Source organism: Misgurnus anguillicaudatus, chromosome 17 (genome assembly GCF_027580225.2).
Source record: "Misgurnus anguillicaudatus chromosome 17, ASM2758022v2, whole genome shotgun sequence".
In the NCBI taxonomy this organism is placed as follows: Eukaryota; Metazoa; Chordata; class Actinopteri; order Cypriniformes; family Cobitidae; genus Misgurnus; species Misgurnus anguillicaudatus.
This window is the reverse complement of record NC_073353.2, coordinates 30,666,339-30,686,381: the sequence shown is the minus strand read 5'-3', so window position 1 is coordinate 30,686,381 and position 20,043 is coordinate 30,666,339. Positions and strand designations below refer to the sequence as shown.

At 37.6% G+C, this 20,043-nt stretch overlaps 2 protein-coding genes across 3 annotated transcripts in view; both read right to left on the bottom strand.

Annotated features, from left to right (window-relative positions):
* The window catches only part of cacnb4a (calcium channel, voltage-dependent, beta 4a subunit), a 33,370-nt gene extending 31,141 nt beyond the window's left edge, over positions 1–2,229 (bottom strand). Inside the window, exons 1-2 of one of the 2 annotated variants that reach the window (XM_073855301.1) lie at positions 1,993–2,229; positions 691–774 (exon numbers count right to left, since the gene is read on the bottom strand). In XM_073855301.1, the coding sequence (XP_073711402.1) occupies positions 691–774; positions 1,993–2,055 (147 nt within the window). In that variant the 5' untranslated portion in view covers positions 2,056–2,229. The remainder of the gene's footprint in view (positions 1–690; positions 775–1,992) is intronic. The other variant, XM_073855303.1, reaches the window with a different exon arrangement.
* A 1,500-nt stretch (positions 2,230–3,729) lies between these two features.
* stam2 (signal transducing adaptor molecule (SH3 domain and ITAM motif) 2) lies at positions 3,730–20,023 on the bottom strand. Its single transcript, XM_055214910.2, has 14 exons — positions 19,851–20,023; positions 17,886–17,970; positions 15,859–15,934; positions 13,440–13,535; positions 13,007–13,153; positions 10,669–10,738; positions 10,353–10,545; positions 9,059–9,153; positions 8,891–8,973; positions 8,707–8,794; positions 7,755–7,809; positions 7,506–7,662; positions 5,469–5,614; positions 3,730–5,279 (listed from the first exon to the last, which is right to left on the bottom strand). The coding sequence occupies exons 1-14, from the start codon at positions 19,888–19,890 to the stop codon at positions 5,078–5,080; spliced, it is 1,533 nt and encodes a 510-aa protein (XP_055070885.1). The 5' UTR covers positions 19,891–20,023; the 3' UTR covers positions 3,730–5,077.
* Positions 20,024–20,043: the final 20 nt, after the last annotated feature.

The following is a 20,043-nucleotide window of genomic DNA, read 5'->3' as shown; positions in this document are numbered from 1 at the left end:
ACATCATTTAGTTAGGGATTTTAGCACTCTTTGGTGTATTTAAATAGCTAGATTTCAACAATACAAACCTCAAAGTGCATTTTTGAGATGCTATGAATCCATTCATGCAGCTCTATGCAAAACGTTACCGTTAGAAAAGTAGGCATGAGTAATTCATATTTATCTGATGACAGCAAGGGTTCATCTGTTGCTTGGAAACCAAATGACCCATCACCCAATTGAAAATCATCTTAAACTATACACAGTATGTATATGTAAAGTATCTATCTATCTATCTATCTATCTATCTATCTATCTATCTATCTATCTATCTATCTATCTATCTATCTATCTATCTATCTAACCATCTATCCATCCATCATTTATCTGTCTATGATGATCCTAAAATAAAACACATATGACCAGTCTTCACCCAAGTGACTCAGATTATTCATCCATAAATAAAATCATGCTATCATTAATGGCAAAATACTGATTAATGGCAGATTTGCAAAAAATGAGTGTATTTTATGTGTACAAGTTACAATATTTATGTGTTAGCCTCTATAAAAAAGTTTCCCTTAATATTTATGCATGAGACTTGATTAATAAACTATTAATAGCAAAACCTATGAGAGCACTTTAGACACTGATATAAAAACATCTGAAAGAAGAGAGCATGCATTTACAAAATGTCCAACGTCCTCTCACCTGGCGGAGGATGAAGCTGGTCGAGGTTGTACTACCATCAGATCTTTTTAGTCGACTGCGGCGAGAGTAAGTGCCTCTGTTCACCTGCGGCAAGAGAACAAGCTATTAATCACGTTCTCTCTTCTCCGTAGAACAGGGGCACCTTCAGACAAACACATTCGCCCACATTTTTCCCCCCTCACATAAAAATGGTCTCAGTAAAGCCCATTATAATGAATACAAATACAAAAAAGTTATTATGCTGCCGGATCCAAGTGCTCACAGTCGAACCCATCGCCAGCACTTTAGTAATATCAAGTGTGCTTGCATTAATTGGGCACTGTTTTACACAGTGGTGTAAAATCTGCAGCTAAATATGGTAGAAATAAATGTCTTTTTTGACCTATAACAGGGTGTTACATGTAAAAGCAAATCACTACAAAAGATTAAATATATGTGTGTCACATAGACATTAATGTGATGTGTTGTGCAAATGAAACAGTCCTTCAGCTCTCTTCAAAAAAATCATGATGCTACAAAACTTTGAGCATGCAAGCACTCAATAGACTAGAGATTTGATGCTAAATCTTTAAAATACATTTGTATAGGTGTACAAATAAAAAAAAACGTAATATCTAAAAATATAAAATAATATACAATCACTCCATGGAAAAGCATATATGCATATATATATTTTGTGTGCAAGGAAATGTATAAAATATATGATTGTGTCATATAAAAATATAGAAAATCTGCACACTTTCTAGATCCATATGATCTGCCCTGATAGTTATAAACTGGGTCAGGCTGTAGAGCCTTTACAGGAAAATCATGAGACCATGAATAATTTAGAAGCCTAATTAAGGGCCAATAGATCAAACTGACACCCATTGACCTCCAGTATATTTTGGCGTTATTTTTGACTACATTAAAACAATTGTATAGTCCTGTAAGATAGCACGAACCATAGCTTTAAACCACAAATTGTGTTTGATGTGGATGAATCATTAACATCCAAATACATTTCTAAAGGTTCTCTAAAAAGCGAAAAAGAAAGAAATTGTTCTTTTAAGAACATATGACAGAAAGGTTATTTGGGAAACCAAACCTGACTCTTCAAAGGCATCCCCTTCATTTTTTGAGAGTGGCTTTTGGTGCGTTAGTAGGCTAGTTTGTGCAGTCTATCACAAGTTTACAAGCATATTGCACACTGAAACCTCTAACGCTTGTGAGATTATTTGAGGAAACGTGTTATTAGCGAAATAAATCAAACGCAACGGTCCAGATTTACCGCCGTGTCGTCACCTTCGCGCGCATCTTTACCTGAAACATGGGCTTCTGGACCCCGTCGCCTATCCCGTGTCGGGTGTAGATGTGCCGGGACATTTCCGCAAGTTCATCCGTCCAGGGTGGTGGTTGTCTTTCGGTCCCGATCCACTGGCTCGGGGGTGGATACTGAACCGTTTGCTCCAGCTTTGCTGTGGTTTCCACGGTCCGATAACGAGGGTCGCGTGCGCTCTCTGCGCGCTATTGCAGTATGTGCACGAGCTGAAGCGCGCGGTGCAGAACGAGCGGTCACCGCTACTCTCCACAGCTGCTGTATGTTGATTAGGTCTATACCACAGCAAAATATAATGCTTTACTAGTGAAAATACTGTATTTACTGCAGATACTTGCAGATAAATGGGCTAAAATATTTAATTCAAATGATGTGCATGATTAATAATTATTTCATAATATTACATAATAAAGAGCTCAGATGCAAAACCCTCTTTGTGCGTCTGACATGTTTTCTGGTCATTTAACAATTTTTTATCAGTCTCTTAGTAAATTCACTTTAATGGCAATGAAAATATTGTTAGTCAGTAATTGTAATGTCTTATTTTCACACGTCACTTCATTTCATTGGTATTTAACAAGTTTGACACTCTTTTGCTGCAAACCCCTCTAAGTGCTTGCTCCACTCCTAAAAAAATAAAATTCTTGAACATGCTACACTTGAAATAAAGGTATAAAAAGGTATGAAAGTTGTCACTGGGGCAGTACCTTTTCAAAAAGATCACTTTTGTACCTCAAAGGTACCCACTGGTACAACAAACCAATATGTAGCCTACCTAAATGGTACAAATTAGGACTTTTTTTAAAGGTACCGTCCTAGTGACAACTTTGTTCCTTTTTCTAAGAAGTGTATATACAGTAAAATCACCAAAGATGCAACTAGAAACATTGCAAATGATGAAAGTCAGGATGTAAAAAAGAAACAAAAAGAAACCGAATCACACCTAGGGGTGTTATTATTATAGCTATTATAGGAGCTGTGATGCATGTTTCTGCCACATTCAGGTTGCATTCAGGTCACAAGGGACCAAAGTTTAAATGCGATTCAGTCATTTCACATTTTGACTTCAATGCATTTTAACGACTTTGCTGAAAAATTGACGTGGCTTTTAAACAGGGTTCCCACACCCAGTTAACTTCAAATTCAAGGACCTTTCAAGGACTTTACAGGTCAGATACCCTCAAATTCAAGGAATTAATGTGGGGACACATTTCAAGTGAGTGCAAGGTTAAATCATGGTAAATGTGTCTGAATGTGTATATCAAATTCAACCAATAGTGAGGCTTAACGACAAAGACAGGGTGCAGGAAGTATATCGCTATCTGAAATATTGCCAAAGACAGCGTTACAGGGACGCAGGAAGTATGGCATTGGAGACGCAAGGACCCGTGGGAACCCTGTTTAACTGATTCTGCCACCAAACTGGTATTTCTCAATGGCGTTAGGCTGGGATTAAGTGGATTTGATTATCTAATTTTTGTCATATTTGTCACTAAGAAAATAAAATTGGAAAACACTAATGCGACTCAATTATAACAGAAAAAAAGTTATATAAAAGCATTTAATGTTTCTCAATTCAGTTGACCATTATTTGGCTATTGAAATTGTACTATAACATTCAGACAGATCTGATTGAGACTGTAGTACAAGCCACCATATCTCTTTCAAAGAGACGTCTCTCTATGAATATGATGAGAAAATCTTAAAAGCAAAAAATCAGCTATTGAAACACATGTCATTTTATTTTTTGAAGACTATAAGAGTTCACCTTGTTACAAAAGGAATTTGAAAAATTAACAGGAAAGATACAAATAAATCTTGATGTTACAAAACATTGAGTCCAAGGGTACAATACAGATTTCCTTCTAAATCTCTTAAAACATATAGTTTTACAAATATACAGCAGCTTTTGAAATAAAGTTTTTTTTTAAATTGGTGTCTAGTTTGATTTCATCTTTTGTAAGACCAAGGCATCTGGTGGTAAATAAATGTGTATAAAGTTAAGGTGCAGTACAGACAAAGCCAGGTATTTAACATCTAATATACATTTTCTTTAATCAAGCAGTTTAAGAAAAAAATAAAGACGAATCATCTATTTTATACTATATAATCCAATTTTAACAAGAATGAAAATTGTTATATTTTGTCCATATCATCAAACGACTTGATTTGAGGGTGAATGGTTGTCAGAAAATGTTTTCTTACATACCCAAGAAGCAAAGAGCAACAACTATTTTTAAGTTCTGTATTTCATATCTGTAAATTTATAATGTATTGTACTGCGATTTTACAAGCCTTAAATTAAGTTGAACGACAAAAACACCCACAACGCAAACATAAGCGGTACTCCCATATTATAAATATCAATATACAGTGAAACATATGGATTGACCATAAAGGGATTGCATCTGTGACTACTTTCAATTCATGTAAATCCAAAGCACGGTTTGCAAAGGATTTTACATGCCAACGACAATGGCTTCAAACTGTTGTTACAGTGCTGCAAGTCCTATAGTTCTGGAATCAATAACAGCACTTTGGACCTTTAACCACCATTTCTGATTGTATCATTTCTTGTTTCTACAAGTGCTGAGTCTTGGCACGTAAATTCTTTCCAGATTTGTTGATCCACCTAATTATAATCTTCTTCATACAATTGTCCTCTACTGCGCTATAAAAAACTTTTTTTTTCTCTAAAAAGGGATGTAATTGAAGTTTTGGGGTCTTTCAGTGATCAACAATGAACTGTAAGCCTACCAAGCATTATATCTTTAAACAAAGAGTATGCATCTTAAAATTCATATTCATGTACATAAAGAATATGCTGGTGAGTATCATGAGATGACAAAATTGTTGTTTCAGGTTAGTGTAATGCATTTCAACGACTCTGAACCTGCCCTAAACATCTTCACAGAGTTAAGAAAAAAGGAAAGACAATGAAGTGTCTAACCTCTGCATACCCCTCTCCATTATTATAGTAGAGAAGAAAACACTCTTCACCCAATTTTACCACTTGCTTGGAATTTGCATCGGATATTGTGACTCTAAACTAGGACCTTTGGCATGGCCTTACAGCAGGGGTTGCTGGTAGAAAGCTGCTTGCTGTTGCTGAGGTGCAGGGTGGGCCGGGGCTGACATTGGATAGGAGGTTGGAGGCACACCAGCATTAGCGTTCTGATATCCAGACATGTCCATAGCCACACCCATTTGTGGTGGATAAGGAGCGGGGCCACCATGAGCTTGGTTCATGTATTGTGCATTTATGGGACCACTGTAAGAATGACAAAATGAATAAAAACAGTTATTTATGATTATGTCCCTGAGGTATTAGGAACTTTACATGCATGCACTGAAAGTGGATATACAATAACAGATCCCATGAACCACACATACCAAGTTCAGAAAACTAACAATCGCACACAAACAATAAAAAAAATGGACATTTAAAAAGAGCGATTACCTCATGTAGGGGGGTTGTGCGGCCTGACCAGCAGCTGCCGAATTGACTGACGGAGGGAGAGAACAGAGAGGGCCAGCCTGATCTGAACTCAGACTATAGCCTTGAGGAACACCAGTAGACATGTAGGCTCCAGATGGCTGATAACCCTAAAACAGAGATGGTACGAAATGAAAATCAGGATGAAGCAAAATGAAAAACAAGGTACTAATTGTTCCAGCAACTCAACTGATGGTTTTGATTCACAGGGAATTCATGGACTGATAAAGAGTACACCTAGGACACGCAGTAAGCCGCTTTGGGTGATTTATTTATTTATTTATTCATTAATCCCATTCCTAGCATCTATGGGTATATTTATGTGAAAACTGGTTAATCAAGTTAATTTATACAGCAGTTGGGGATGGACAATTTGGCATCTCCAATTCACCTATCCTGCACATTTTTACACTGTGGCAGGAAACCGGAGTGCCCGGAGTAAACCCACGCTGACAGAGAGAGTGCGTTTACATGCAGTCTTACGCCGATTTTGCTTAATAAACTGCTAACATGTAAGGTCATGTAAATGCATAAACAGTTTTCTTTTTTATTTGGAGAAAGCCAATAAACAGCTTAAGCAAAAACCGATCGGTGCAGGTTGTTTTTGCTCATTATCCTGATTTCAAGTTGTTAATGCCTTAACTTTTGTTCATGTGCGCATGTCTCCGTGTGTAAAAGATAAACATTACAAACAGAAGTAAGCGTAAAAATATGCATAAAAGTCGGCTCTCGAATCAAGCAGTTGGCAGAGAAACTGGGAAATTAAAAGCTCATGTTAAAGTCCACGATGTTTGAAAAATGCTTTGGAAAAGGAGACGGGCCGACTACCAAAACACACTTATAGCCAATCAGCAGTAAGGAGCGTGTCTACTAACCGACATCCTTGCCGGGTTGCGTATGTGTGGGGCGGGTCTATCAACAGAAGGTCCAGATTCTATTAGGGTAGGGGCGTGTTTGTTTAGGTGATTTCAAATATCAACATTGGCTTTCAAACTTCGTGGACTCCGCCTTTAAATTTACAGTTTTGCAGACATGAGAAGAGGTACAACAGAATAGCTTTATACAGATTTCCCGCCAGCTTTTTGAATGACTACACGTAGGGGTGAGCGGGGCACAAACTAATGAGGGGTTAATTGTAACACGGCTACTTTACCTACTAAACATAACACCATTTTAAAACATGTCAGCAACTTTTAGTAACTGATAGCTGAGATTGAAAACATTTTTACACAGCAGGGTTAGTTGTAACACAGTGTTACAATAAAGCCCCAGGTATACAATGATAATGAAATGAAAACAATGTAAATATCAAAATGATAAATGTTAATACAATATCAGGGAAAATAACTGACAATTATGATTTTTTTTGGCAGCCCTTTCAAAAAAATCTATTTATATACATTAATGCATAATATAAGGATGGTTAGATAAAGGATCATGGATGGATGAATGTGTGGATATCTATATATTATAGGCAGATATATAAACAATATCCACCTTTAGTATATAGACAGAAGTTTGTTGAATTTATTTGTGTTAAAAAAAAAATTCTAGCAGGTGTTACAACAAACCCTCTGTTTGTTACAATGTAACGTTTGCACTCCTGTCACTTTCAGTGTAATTGTACGATAATGGAAGGTCCCACAAACAAACTTTAAGCGGCCATTAGTAGTGGAAATATGTGTTTATTGTGTAAAAAAATTATTAATCTAGAATCTAAAAATTGTTTTTAATGATAGAGCTTAAAAAGCGTTAGGTTGTGCCCCGCTCTCCCCTACTATAAGCGGTGACGCCACCGCCTGCGAGACACCTGACAAATCTCCAAATCCTGTGTATATGCATGAAACAGATTTTTGAGTTATCCGCTTATTCTGTGCATGTAAACGCACTCAGAGAGAACATGCAAACTCCACACAGAAAGACCTCCCAAACAAGCAGAAGCTCGAATCGGGCGCTTTAGATGAAAGTGTCTGTCAAATGCATACATAGAAATATGCCTACCTGCATAGGAAGCGGAGCAGGGGCTCCTGGGTAAGTGCCTTGTACAGACTGCATTTTGGAGTAAGCGTTGTAAAGCGGAGCCTCGTTCATTAACTGGTTATACAGCTCCAGAGCTTCCAGCACCTTCACATTTAGCTCGGACCATTCTGAGTGCTTCCTGCAGGAATGACAGAGAGAGATGTTCTTCCTCAAATGCAAAGAATGAAAGCGCAGTCGATCTTGAAGTTTAACACCTAGATTTCAACAAACCTGTCGATTTCTTCAAGTCTCTCATCTATCATTGGGTTCATATTTTCACAAGCACCTGGAAGGAGAGGAGAGGGAATAAATAATAAATAACAGAAGATTAAATGCTTGGATTTTGGCCAAGCAGAACTGTCGGTAGATTCAATGACCTTGGTGCAATAACATATGTGTTGAGCGGTATATATCGAGATGCAGCAAAATAAACAATATTGATAGGATAGCGTCTTGCAGTTGATGGAGATTTGTGGTATGCACATCCAGGGCACAAAGCTCCCGTTCCATCACATCCCAAAGATGCTCTGTTGGGTTGAGATCTGGTGACTGTGGGGGCCATTTTAGTACAGTAAACTCATTGTCATGTTCAAGAAACCAATTTGAAATGATTCGAGCTTTGTGACATGGTGCATTATCCTGCTGGAAGTAGCCATCAGAGGATGTGTACATGGTGGTCATAAAGGGATGGACATGGTCAGAAACAATGCTCAGGTAGGCTGTGGCATTTAAACAATGCCCAATTGGCACTAAGGGGCCTAAAGCGTGCCAAGAAAACATCCCACACACCATTGCATTAATGAGAAATTGAACAGGTGTTTCTAATAATCCTTTAGGTGAGTGTATATTTCACACCATATTCTTTGTAAACCCTAGAAATGGTTGTGCGTGAAAATCCCAGTAACTGAGCAGATTGTGAAATACTCAGACCGGCCCGTCTGGCACAAACAACCATGCCACGCTCAAAATTGCTTAAATCACCTTTCTTTCCCATTCTGACATTAAGTTTGGAGTTTAGGAGATTGTATTGACCAGGACCACACCCCTAAATGCATTGAAGCAACTGCCATGTGATTGGTTGATTAGATAATTGCATTAATGAGAAATTGAACAGGTGTTCCTAATAATCTTTTAGGTGAGTGTATATAATTACTGTAATATATTAAGGCTTATAACATGTTACCTTCTAATGTGAGCAGCTCTTGGCTATCAGGTGTGTTATCTGCAGGGTCTGTGTTCTGGAGCAGAAAGAGAGTTTTGTCCATCTTCTCCTGCAAAGATAAAAACAACAAGCAACATAAGAAACAAAGCGAAGGACATGCAGACTATTTTCACCTATTTTGTTCCAAAAATCATCCAGCACTTGCCTCATCTATAAACACAGGCTCAGGTTCAGCTTGGACTTCAATGGTGGGTTCTTCAGGAACTACAGTCTTCTCAAGATACATCACTATGGGAGAGAGAATTCATGTGCTATTCAAGTAAAAAAAAAACATCATTCTTCTACAAGAGGACATGCTTAACTGTGTATTTACCAGGCTCTGGTTCAGCATTCAGGTTGGTTGTGACAAAGTTTGATGGGAAAAGCCCTGTGCCTCGATGGTTTTCTCCTTTCCACCAGTTTGGATCACTGTTCAATAACAGCATCATATTAGAATCAGTCGATCTGCCTTAAAAACACTTATTTAAACGACACTGCCATTATGCTTTAGTAATGTTTTCAAAGGACACATATTATGCCTATTTTTACAAGATATAACATAACTCTCAGGTGTGCCTAGAATGTGTCTGTAAAGTTACCCCAAAAAGCATGGTTTTCATGCGTGTACCTTTAAATGCAAATGAGCTTCAGCTCCTCACTCCCTTACCAACAAACATGGACCGCCTTCCATTAAAAATAGATCTGATCCCAGTCTAAGACAAAATTATCTTTAGCTGCATTAGTGCAGCAATGTACTAAAAAGCGTATTTAGAAAAGCTTTTGTGTAAAATTAACCAGTCAGGCAGTTAATGGCGGTGGGCAGGGATTTGTTTTTGTGATGTCACATTAACAAGAGAATCAAAACAGCATGTCAATTGAGACAAAAGTAGAGGGTGGGTTTTTTTCATTGGAGGGTTGTTGTGTTCACAAACTGCCAACACACATTTATGTCCAAACACCTTGTAAAATGGATTTTGCATTACACGTGCCGTTTAAGTTACATTAAAATGACATTTATCAACATTATTTTGGTCATCACCAAGCCTGCTCTCTAGGTATCTAGATATCAGCATAGTCATTACAAAATCTATATTGCTAAAAGTGATGCATAAACAGTGTTTCTGGCTCAGTAGGTAGAGCATTCAGTTAGCAACGCAAAAAGGTCATGGGTTCGATACCAGGGAACACACATATTCATAATAAATGTATAGGTGAAATTAGGGCGCTGCAAAAAATCGCCTGCGTGTTTCTTTAGTAAAGCCGGTTCTGTGATTATAAGTAAATCGCCATTACCTGCCCCCAGATGGAGCAGCATTCACTACACAGACCCGCAGTTATCCTCGATTATGAACCGGATTTTGCCTAACTTCTCTGTGAACTACGGCTTTGTATAGTAAATGCTGCTCCATATGAAGGCAGCCGATGGCGATCCACTATTTACTAATTACCGAACCGGCTTTACTGATGAAACACACATCAGAATCGCAGGGGATTTCTTGCACAGCCATAGCTGAAATGCACAGTAAGTCACGTTACGGCGTTGGATAAAAGTCTCTGCAAAAAAAAAAAAATGCAAATAATTTTCACTGATTTCCTTAAACAATCTGATTATAGATAGGGTGGTTTACCTGTCATCTAGAACCAGCACAAGCTCTCCAGCCTTAAAAGTGAGCTCATTGTCCTCAGCCGCCTCGAAATCGTAGAGGGCGCGTACCTTATGTGACTCCTTCATGCTGTTGGTGTTGTAGGGTGGATCAGAGATCACCGTGAGGGGTCGAGTCTCTACCTGCTGTTTCTGCTCCTGTAAGGACAGCTCAATGGCTGCACAGAGCAGGACATACTTTTACACTTATTATCCACATAAAGAGGACTACAGTTTGATTAAGTTGACAGCGATCAAGGATGCCATTAATCTGGTCTATTAGTGTGACGGATCTTCCTTACCTTTGGCCAGATCATCATCATCGGCCGGTTTGTTGTTGGCAGGGTTGCTGTTGGGCTTTGTGCTGGAGCTCTGCAAACAACACAAGTGAATGATATTAGAAATTGATCACCGAACAAAACATCTAAATATCTTCATTTTATAATTTACATGAAGCCACCTTAACAGTTTCATCATTTAGTAACTCTCATGTTCATCATTTACTAACTCTCTTTCCTTCATTCAAGGAACACAAAGTGAAATGTTACCAATTTGTCAGATTCAGTTCCTATTCATTTTCTTTGTATGACGAGAAAAACACTTAGGGGCTGTCCACACGGAGACGCGTACACTGTATACGTATAAATTTGTTATCGTATTGGCGTTTCATCCACATGGATCCGGCGTTTTGGGAGACTGAATCCGCTATTTTTTGAAACCGGGTCCTAAAGTGGATAAATCTGAAACCGACACCCTTGCGGTTTCGTCTGTACAGCCAATCCGTATATTTTGTAAAGCGAAAACGTCATCACATCACGTGTCGGAAGCATCACACTTAACAGCAACAACAATTAACGGCGGACTACGTGATTGTGTTCATGCTACAGAAGCTACTAAGGGCTCAGTCACACCAAAAGCGTTTATGGCAGTTGCAGGCGCCTTTTTTGAATGATATTCTATGGGCAGGGCGCGTTTGCGCGCTGTTTATGCGCGCCGAGCGCCTTGCGGTTTTCTGCCGCCTGCCACCTGCCGCGCACGCGTTTTTGAAGGAGAGCTGAGAGCGGAGGAGCGCCTGACGTCATTCGCGTCTTCCATTGTCCAATCGAATGAGGGGAGAGGCGGGCCTTACCCTTACGTTGTGGCGAGGGAAGTTTACAGTTGCTTTGAAGAACCGGACTCCACTCGCTCACTCTCTCCTGCGTGTTTGTGCTCCTCTTATCCTCAAACAAGGTCAGAGCAAGCGCCCTCTTTTTAAAGTTTCTGCTAATATGACAGTTAACAGCAAAAGAGCGCTCACGCTTCAATATTTGATTGACAAGACAGCTGACTCGGTGGTTGCTTAGCAATATGAAAAGCCGCGCTGCACTGCTCTTTTTTAAAAAAGGCAGTGCGTCGCGCCTTGCGTTTGCAAGCGTTTAAAGCGCTTTTGGTGTGACTGAGCCCTAAGCCTACTAGCTTTATTACAGCAAAATCTATTGCTTCTATCAATTGTGGTGAGCAACAAGCGATAATGGACAACACCATACGTTGGTTATGCGCATGCTCAAAGTCTTCTTCTCCGTGTATAGTGTATATCTGTGGCAGAATTACAGCGCCCCATACTGGTCCGGCATATATACTACACCGCTTTCAGTCGGTTTCAGTGGTTTCGTGTTTACAGATTTTTTTTAGAGCAAGGAAAAAAATGATCGGATAGGGAATGCAGCGGCTTTGTGTGGACATAGCCTTAATATTCAAAAAAGTTTCTCCTTGTGGTCCACAGATGAAATTCATACATGTTTGGAGAGACATAAAAAACTACCTTATTGAAAACAGAACTACAGTGCCATCTGTAGGCCTACAAAAGTAAATGATACAGGAAAAACACCAGTAAGATTAGATTTGGTCAACCTTTGGTTCACTTCCCTGAATCCACAGACATAAATAAGTTTATAAAGACCTTCGAGTGACAAAGTCTTCTGTCTTGCTAGTTAATAATGCACTTGTTAACCACTATAGATTATTCAAACCCTGCAGTCCAACATAGGGGCCTTGCAAAACCATACGAGGAGGAGGAGGAACAATTGACATCATGTGGCCGTGATGAAGTTGTTACGGCAAATATGTAACAGGAAATTCCAATCTAGGATCTTGTCTCGAATACACACACATTCTTGCGCCATCCAAACACACGCTGCTCATTTATACGCCTTTAACCTACATAACTAAAGTGCCAGCAGATGTCATGTGAGAAAGTGAAGTCATTTTTAACCACATGATTTTTGAATCATCTGTCACACAGTGGTGGTTTTAAATCTTGCAAACAGGGAATAAACAAGTATGTATCACATTTGGAACAAATTTAATACGGATGTAATGTGCCTTATACAAAAAGATGGCAAATTTAGCGTTTAATGACCACACCATAAACAGTCCTGTCCTTTTCCAATATCATCTGACAGAGACAGAACATAAAACAACAAACTGGCACTGATACATCTGTCACATTTTGGTGCCCTACCATTACAGAACAAATAATGACAAAATAATGCAAATCTGACATGTGAAAAGCCACTATGAAATTAAACCCAGTCAATGACAGTGTCATTAATCTAGGCCACACATCACAGCACATTTTCCTGGAGTTGATGGTAGGAATACCTGGTTGCTTGAGCTGGGAAAGGTCACTCCCTCTTCTTTTAATGTTTTGATGGTGGCACCGATGAGACTCAGTTGTGGGTCTTTTTGGAAGTCGTCCGCCCATTCAACCATCAGAGCCTTCAGTTTCTCACCAACCTTTGCGTGAGCCTGAGGATAAGAGGGGGATAGATGTCATTGTATTTTCTGTCTCGGAATGGGGATTTCATTCAATGTTTGCAATTATTTATTTATAGCTATTTTATATACAGTACTGTGCAAAAGCCACCATGCCACTATTAGATTGGTTGTTTTTGCAATGTTATAGTGATCATATATAATTATTTCTTAGTCTCTTTTATTAGAATACAACAAGAAAATACAGGAAATTTGTATGCAGTATTAAAAACAGTATAAAAGTGTCAATTATTTATGGTAAACTAATAAAGATCTTTACCTTGTTTAGCACAGTCCGGACTTCACTGGCAAACTCTCGTGAACAGATTTCTAAATGAAAAATTCTTCCACTGTTTGAAACGCAGGCACCAAGCAACTGTATGATGGGAAAATAAAGCAATATTTTATAAGTTGTTAAACAAATGTGACCCTGTCAGGTTAAAGTTATATAATGGTATTAAAAAAATTTGAATACTCCCAAAATTAAAATTAAATTATGATTTTCTCATGTTGTTCTAAATCTGTGTTCTTAAAAACAAAATAAGATATTTTGATAAATGATAGCAAGCACACAGCTGATTGTAACCATTGACTTCCATAGCAGAAAAAACAAATACGATGAAATTCAATGGGTACCGTGAACTGTGTGCTTACCATCATTTATCATAATACTTCTATAATATTTGTTTTCCTACTAGGGAAGTCAATGGTTACAATCCAGGATAGGTGGGCCACCCAAACTGCAAAGTGCTGTGGGAAACCCTGCAATCAGCTGTGTGCTTACCATCATTTATCAAAAATATCTTCTTTTGTGTTCATCAGAAAGAAAAATTATTCATACAGATTTAGAACAACATGAGGATGAGTAAATGATGAAAGACATTTTATTTTTGAGTGAACTATCCCTTTAAGAGATTAAGAACATCAAAGTTTATTTCAATCATTGATTTCACATTCATTTCAGTATTACTCATTCAATATTAAAGATATCAAGGCTATATTTTTACAAAATATTCTGTATATTATGTTGGATTTATGTAGAAAACACTACATCACAAATAAAATGACTTTTCACACACTGGGTCACAAATCTCTTTTTATTTATGAAAACTGGATAAGGGTTTATGAAAATCACTTTGATTCAATCATAATGAACCATTCAGACATATTTGTGTTTGATTTGCATTTCAGGCATTGAAATATATATTTTCCTGGCTTTCAATGACTGTGGGAATCCATTTCTATACACAAATTTTTACATGAGATAAGGATGTGACTTTTAACTGAGAATCCAGCAACCCAATGAACAGCTTGTCCTAAATCATTCCCCTGTGTAATGTGTTACTGTAAAGATAAAGCTAAATCACATGAGAAAGAATTAAAGATGTCTAAAAATGGAGCCCGAGACATTTTTGCAGACTGAGATGTGTTTGTGAGTCAGAGTGGCGGCCTGTGGAGATGCCCGTCACTTCCAGATGCTGCAGTGCTCTGGAGGAGAGTTTTTAAAGCTTAGCAGCTCTTACATCAAGACTTACAAGAGACATAAAACCCACCAGACCACTGAAAGACTAAAGGTCCTCTCTGAGGACCAAACAACACATACAGGGTAGAAAAGTAGTCACTGTGGACCAGAGTTGGCAGTTCATCTCAAACAATAAAATCTAATAATCAAGACTTAAAAATTATTAGGGCTGGGCAAAAAAATGTGATTTTCCGATTAATCTTTTTTTTTAAACGTTGTCTAATAAAAATCGATTCTCAAAGAGCAGAATCGATTTTTTTTTATTTAATTTTTATTTCCGCAAACATTGAACGTAAGAATAAAATTAATATAATTACTAGTCTTCTTCAACGTTAGTGTTGTGGCTTTTAATTTTTTTATTAATTACCCACTTGTAAACTGCTGTTCACTGTTCTTTTTTATTAATATAGTATTTGTATTAAATCTATATACATTGGGTTGAATCGAGAATCGAGTATAAAAACCTACCCGAGAACCGGAATCGAAAATTGAATCGAGAATCGAAATCGAATCAGTTTGATAGCTTGCGAATCGAAACCGAATCGATCTGGAACATCTGAATCGATACCCGGCCCTACAAATTATTATAAATAAGACTATATTACGGTAATTCTGCTTTAATGTGATTCTTTTTATGTAAATTACTTCTTTATAAACCAGTTTAAAATATACAGGCTGTCTATCATATTTACTCTTATAACAGAAAGATCCCATGATTAATTTATATAAACAGTATTTTATTTATGATATATTTTAGTGAAATATGGCTACAACATGACATGGGCAACGTAAGAGTAAAGTCAATGTCCTAACAAAGCTGCTGCAAAGAGTGAATACACAAAAGTGTCAGTCACAGATCACCATAAAATTGCTTGTATTGTCTGCTTGCTCTTATATGCGAGCAGGTTTATGATAAATACCCAGCTACGTTCAGTTCATAAACCACGTATACAAGTATACGTATAAAACAACGTTGTAAAAGGTCAAAGCAGCTCACCAGAAAAATCAATTGTAATAAGGGCTGATTAACGACTAAATTCTTAATCGAATTAATTACATGATATGTTGATTAATTAATCTAATTAATCACATTTAATTGCACATAAATATTTGCACTTCTTGGAATTGTGTGCATCTCTGTGTTACTAAAAGAAAGAATTGAGAGTGAAGGGCTCACCGTTAATGCTTGCATGGCAACATGAGGGACTTTGTGGTTGACCCTCTTCATGATTGACCGGAGACATTCTTTTGCACTATAAAAAAAATAAGTAGTGCGATCAGAAATATAATGCTTATTAAAGGTGACATAGAATGATTGAACGGGGTATTTATCCTTGTTCTGTGATGTGACATGTAGACAAAAACGTTTTTGTTTGGGTCTGTAATGCATTAGAAGCTTCCTAAAAACCTCTCTCAGATAGCTCTATTAGGGTGGGGGATTTTAAACAAGTGGTTTTGCACCTATTTGGCTCCCCCTACTGGCTTAACTTGCAATCTCATTACTGATTGGCTGACTTTGCTGCCACTCAAAATTTGTAGCCAATTATTTTAAAGTGAAGGGGCAGTTAGATGCATGTGATGTCATAAGCATCAGTTTTTCAGATTGGGCCGTTTTCTGGCTGACATTTCTAAAAGAGGAATTTCTATGAGACTGAGATGTTTAGCATGTCTAGCACTTTTTGTATGTTTGTGAATGTGGGTAGACTACCATTATTCAACAAAGACAAGGTAAAAAAAGGTTTTTCATTCTCTGTCCCCTTTAAAGATAATCTAATCGAGGGGTGCCCAAACTTGGTCCTGGAGGGCTGATGTATTGCAAAGTTTAGCTCCCAACCTCCCACCCTAATCAAACACACTTGAAGTAGCTAATTAATGTCTTGCTAAGCATTCTAGACATTTCCAGGCAGGTGTGCTGAGGCAAGTTGGAGCTAAACTCTGCAGGACACTGGCCCCCCACGACCAAGTTTGGGCACCCCTGATCTAATCTGACAATATCCTAAGACTAAAGCATATAAAATATGTATACATTGTCAGATAAAATGGTCAAAATATGTATCCCAGCTATCACTGGGGCTGTACCCTTTCAAAAATGACATCTTTGGATCTAAAGAAAGATTGCATATTAGTACCTCGGAGGTACATCTTGGTACCAAAAAGATCTTATTAGTACCTCAAAGATACATATTAGTATTTCAAAGTTACATAATGGTACTAAATGTATACATATCTGTACCTAATGGTACATATTAGGATCTGTTTTTAAAGGAACACGCCCACATTTTGGGAATTTAGCTTATTCACCGTAGTTAGATAAGTCCATACATACCATTCTCATCTCCATGAGTGCTGTAGCTCTGTCTGACGCAGCCCCCGCTAGCTTAGCTTAGCACAAAGACTGGGAGTAAAAGGCTCCAGCTAGCATACTGCTCCCAAAAAGTGACAAAATACAGTAAAAATTTTCCTATTTATGTGTTGTGATTTGTATGGTCACACTGTGTGCAGGTGGCGGGGTCATGTGGGACACAGCCATCTTTTGACAGTATACATACTGGGAACTATATATTCTCAGGTGAAGCACTGCTACTTGGGCGGAGTGTTTTCTCGCAGCACCCGAGAAGCCCCTGGTGAGGAGCAGAGAGTTCGGTCAGAGTTGTGCAAATCACACCACCCAAGTAGCAGTGCTTCGCCTTCTGAGAATATAGTTCCCAGTATGTATACTGTTAAAAGATGGCTGTGTCTCATATGAACGTGTTATTTGTACAAAATCACAACACATAAATAGGAAAATGTTTGCATTGTTTTGTCATTTATTGGGAGCGGTATGCTGGCTGGAGCCATTCACTTCCGGTCTTTGTGCTAAGCTAGGCTAGTGGAGCTGCGTTAGATAGAGTTGCAGCGCGCACGGAGATGGGAGGGGTATGTGTGGACTTGTCTGGCTCTGGGGGATACGGTAAATAAGCTAAATTCCCAAAATGTGGGCGTGTTCCTTTAAGAGGGTACTGCCCTAGTGACAGCTGGGATACATTATTTTGACCATTTTTTCAAACAGTATAGTTGCTTTAGATAAAACCTAAATTATTAAATGTGAATAGAAAGTTAAATGTAGTTATTTTAGCTTGTATTCTGATATTTGAACAGTAAACAGAATTCGGATGATTTACTCATAGATTTGGTGGGGCCAAAAAGTGATAAATTTCAGCTCACCCATTTGGAGTTGTTCCGACCCGGTCGCAGATATCCATAATGAGACCCCAGTCATCTGTCGTGTTAGTTTCACTGGTTGCTTTCTCTGAAATGCAAATGAGTAGTCACATGAGACCTCAATACATTATAATGTTATCATATCGAGTAGCCAAAAGTTCCCAGGAGCTTTGCTTCCTATGTCCCAGATCAGTGTAGTTAAAAGGCCTTTCATTCTAGAAAGTAGAGGTAACACTTTAGAATAAGGTTGTATTTGTTAACATTAGTTAATCCATTAGCTAACATGAACTAACAATGAACAATACTTCTACAGCATTTATTAATCTTAGTTTATGTTATTTTTAGCATTACTAATAAAAAAAATTTAATTCAAAAGTTGTAACTGTTAGGAATTACCAGTAGTTAATGCACCATGAACCAACATGAATAGCTGAACTGGGCCGACATTAACTAACATTACCAAATAATAATAATAATAAAATGAACTTGCCTTAGTTATATATTTTAATTATGTACATTATTGTTTTATTAGTGAATCAAATAAATAATTAAGCACAACAAATATTTATTCTACAAAGAGCAAATTAATATGCCTTTAAAAGGGCTTATTCCTGTTAAAAGTAATGAAAATAAAACACTGCAAAGTCTTCACTGTATAAATTAAATATACACTGATTCTTATAAAGTAAAACTTTAGTTCTTTAGTTATGAGCAGAGAGTGATTTTTGTCTTTAATGTTATTGTCAAATTAATTAGGTTACTGTGGCTTTAAGACGTAAAGAAAGTAAATCTTAATTTGCAGGTTGCACATGAGCAACAGGTTGTAAAAATGCTCACTCTGCGGAAAAACGGTCTCAAATTGCGCCTGCATTCTGGAATCCTATGATGAAAAAAGAAAATAGACAGGTCACTTTATGAGATTTGCTAATTTAGCGAGTACCAATCGAGTCATTTAATGTGATGATCATAATATGGTCTAGGGCTGATCGATCGGAGCATCCCTTGGTCATTGTTAGTTCATATCAGCTAATGTATAATGTTAACAAATACAACCTTATTGTAAAGTGTTACCAATTATACATCTAAGAAGTAACAGGACAAAGTTTTGATGAAGTATTTAGACGTAAACAAGATGTATATTCTCGTTACTCATAAGCAGCTTTTTTGCATGTTCTTCTGCGTATTATATACAACTTGTCACAACAGGCATAATCCCTCCCATTCAATAAGTACAGGTGTCTTCCTTCAGGAACATAACAGGCCAGACTGGCCAAACATATACATTTCGACGGCAACAAGTGTAAAATTGTGACATATAAAATAAAGCTTACATTAAAATTAACATAACCAGTCATAAAATACAAGTGATGTAAATGCCTCCGCTGTCAAAGATGAGATCATCATACGCACATAGTTGGCATTGGACAAAGTTTTCAAAATCTCGTTACATTATATACTAACGTTATAGAAATAAAAAACATTATTACTAACAATATAACGTACCAACATTAGTACTAGCACGACATAATGTATTATGTTGCATTCACACACCTCTTGCGCAATGAATTTCTATTACTTTCCCAGACATTAATAGCTGAATATGGATAGTTTTATAATGTTTTATAGAGTTTGCAAACACAATTTCTAGCTGTTAAAATGTTTGAGTAACTACAAAATAAAAAAACTAAATAGCCAAACAACTCGAAACTTATTGCTTCTGAAATGTATTCATATAAACAGAGCTTAGTACACAAACACTGCCAACACGGTATGTAAATATCACCGAATACTGTCATCTTGACTGGATTTGGGCTATTTACCTTTCATACCCTGAGGTACAACAAAACTTGTACTTAAAGGAAATAACTTGCGAGAAGGAAACCCCCCAAGATCATATGAATATGACATATGAGATCGGCCCTGTCAGGATCACAACACTTCGATATAAAACAAGACTGTCAAACTTACCCACATCCTGATCGAATGCGTTTTGGCCAAATAAAGGCATTTTGTGACCTCTTCTTGTCTACTAATATCGAAATAAAAGCTCGCTGTCTACGAAGATCGACGAAATATCTTTCTAACATCCATTAAATTGCGTCCACTTCCACCAGTTGCTCTTCCGTAAACTGAGTAAGCCAACAAGATGCCTGCAAGAAAA

What these genes read in the sequence shown, in the direction of transcription:
- stam2 (XM_055214910.2), bottom strand. Translation starts at nt 19,890, where the DNA reads ATGCCTTTATTTGGCCAAAACGCATTCGATCAGGATGTGG. An exon ending in GTGCTGGTTCTAGATGACAG is followed by an intron (nt 9,154 to 10,352) that starts GTAAACCACCCT and finishes GTTATTGAACAG; the next exon opens with TGATCCAAACTGGTGGAAAG. An exon ending in GAATGCTGAACCAGAGCCTG is followed by an intron (nt 8,974 to 9,058) that starts GTAAATACACAG and finishes TCTCTCCCATAG; the next exon opens with TGATGTATCTTGAGAAGACT.